Source organism: Mandrillus leucophaeus, unplaced genomic scaffold (genome assembly GCF_000951045.1).
Source record: "Mandrillus leucophaeus isolate KB7577 unplaced genomic scaffold, Mleu.le_1.0 Scaffold68, whole genome shotgun sequence".
Lineage (NCBI taxonomy): Eukaryota > Metazoa > Chordata > Mammalia > Primates > Cercopithecidae > Mandrillus > Mandrillus leucophaeus.
In genome coordinates this window covers 3,526,287-3,527,955 of record NW_012107363.1, presented here as the reverse complement: position 1 = coordinate 3,527,955, position 1,669 = coordinate 3,526,287, and the positions used below count along the sequence as shown (strand labels likewise).

The 1,669-nt window shown below is 61.4% G+C and overlaps 1 protein-coding gene across 3 annotated transcripts in view; it reads right to left on the bottom strand.

Annotated features, from left to right (window-relative positions):
* The window catches only part of CPZ (carboxypeptidase Z), a 34,546-nt gene that overhangs the window by 4,902 nt on the left and 27,975 nt on the right, over positions 1-1,669 (bottom strand). For all 3 annotated transcript variants that reach the window (XM_012002179.1, XM_012002177.1, XM_012002178.1), the window contains one exon: positions 528-667. In XM_012002179.1, the coding sequence (XP_011857569.1) occupies positions 528-667 (140 nt within the window). The remainder of the gene's footprint in view (positions 1-527; positions 668-1,669) is intronic.

Sequence of the window (1,669 nt, the reverse complement as noted above, 5' to 3'; positions counted from 1 at the left end):
CACGGCTCCAGTCCTCACCACAGCCCCATCCCACGGCTCCAGTCCTCACCACAGCCCCAGCGGCCCTCGAGGGTTTCAAAGGCCCCATGGGGTTCTAGTATGCTCCCCTCTGCTGCCAGCTCTCCCTGTCCTGTGGTTTGATGTCTCCTACCCTTCTTCAAGATGAAGCCGTGCGGCCGCCTCCAGGAAGCCCCCCGGCCTCCGAGGCTGGGTCAGACGCCTCACCGGGCTGCCCAGGCCCGTGCTCCCTTGTTTAACTGTGCTGCTTTAGATCGTGACACCCTTGCTACAGGGACTCCAACACATGGCACTGCCGCCCCAGCACCCACAGGGCATGCAGAGGAGCGCTGGCTGCTGCATCTCAAGTTGCACATGGTAGACAGTGAACCCCAAACAAGTGGCGGCGAGAGGAGCATGCAGTGAGCATGCAGGCGCAGTGAGCTGCTGGGGCCGCCCTGGGGGCCCGAATCTGACCCACCCCACCCAGGCCCCAGCTGGGCCAGAGCCTGGAGACCGTCAGAACTCACCGTCTCCACGAAATTCAGGAGTGACTCCTTGTTGTGCTGCCAGAGCGCGTACAGGGCCTCCTCGGGGGGAAACTTCACACAGCCCAGCTCCACTGTGATCTCAAAGCAGTTGGTGTGCAGATAGTTGAAGTCGGACATGCCTGTGGCACAGAGACAGCCGGAAGGTCAGGGGCGTCGGCCGCACCGAGACAGCCGGCAGGTCGGGGGCATCGGCCGAGCGCCCAGCAGGCAGGTGAGTGCAGCAGGTGCTTGGCAACAGACGCCCCTCCTACGGCTGAGGGGCTGAACAACTGTGAGGTGGGCCATATGATCCCCACTTTGCAGATGTGCAGATGGAGGCCTGGGATATTACAGGAAGGGGCAGAGCTGCATCTTGAGCCCAGGCAGCTTGGCGGCAAAGTTCACAGGCTTCCCCACCCCCGTGCTGTCTCTGGTGCGGTCGGGGATGAATCGGTTTCTAACAGAGAAGCCCACAGCACGAGGCAGCCACACAGGCCCCTGCCATCCCAGCTGCTGGCCTGGAGGCCCCATGGTGACAATGTCCACTGACCCAGACGCTGTCCTGACAAGAGTCTAGGAGGGTGATCCTATTAGCTCCATCTCCCAGAGAGACCACAGGCCCGGGCTAGGGTGGACAACTAACCACCTGGCCAGCCGAGAAGGCCTCAGAGCAAGTTGGGCCTACCCCGGTTGCACCCGCTTCTGCCCTCTGTGCCACCTGCTTTTGGAGTTTCTTGTTCAGCAGAAACCATGACCATCTCCAAGGCAGGCCTAGGGCGATGGCACCCACAGGGAGTCGCAGGGAGCCCTTCCGAAGTTCAAGGCTCCTGAGCCGCAGACCCTGCAGCTGCTGTTGACAGTCCCTGCCCAGACCCCAGTGTAGCCACAGTCACTGTCCCTGTGGTCCAGCTAGCTCTGGTCCCTGGCCTCATGCTTTCCCAGGGCCGTGTCAGGTGCAAGAGGGGACAGAGGCCACGCACAGTGGCTCACGCTTATAATCCCAGCACTCTGGGAGGCCGAGGCGGGATGATCAGGAGGTCAGGAGATCGAGACCATCCTGGCCAACATGGTGAAACCCCGTCTCTGCTAAAAATACAAAAATTAGCTGGGTGTGGTGGTGCACACCTATAATCCCAGCTACT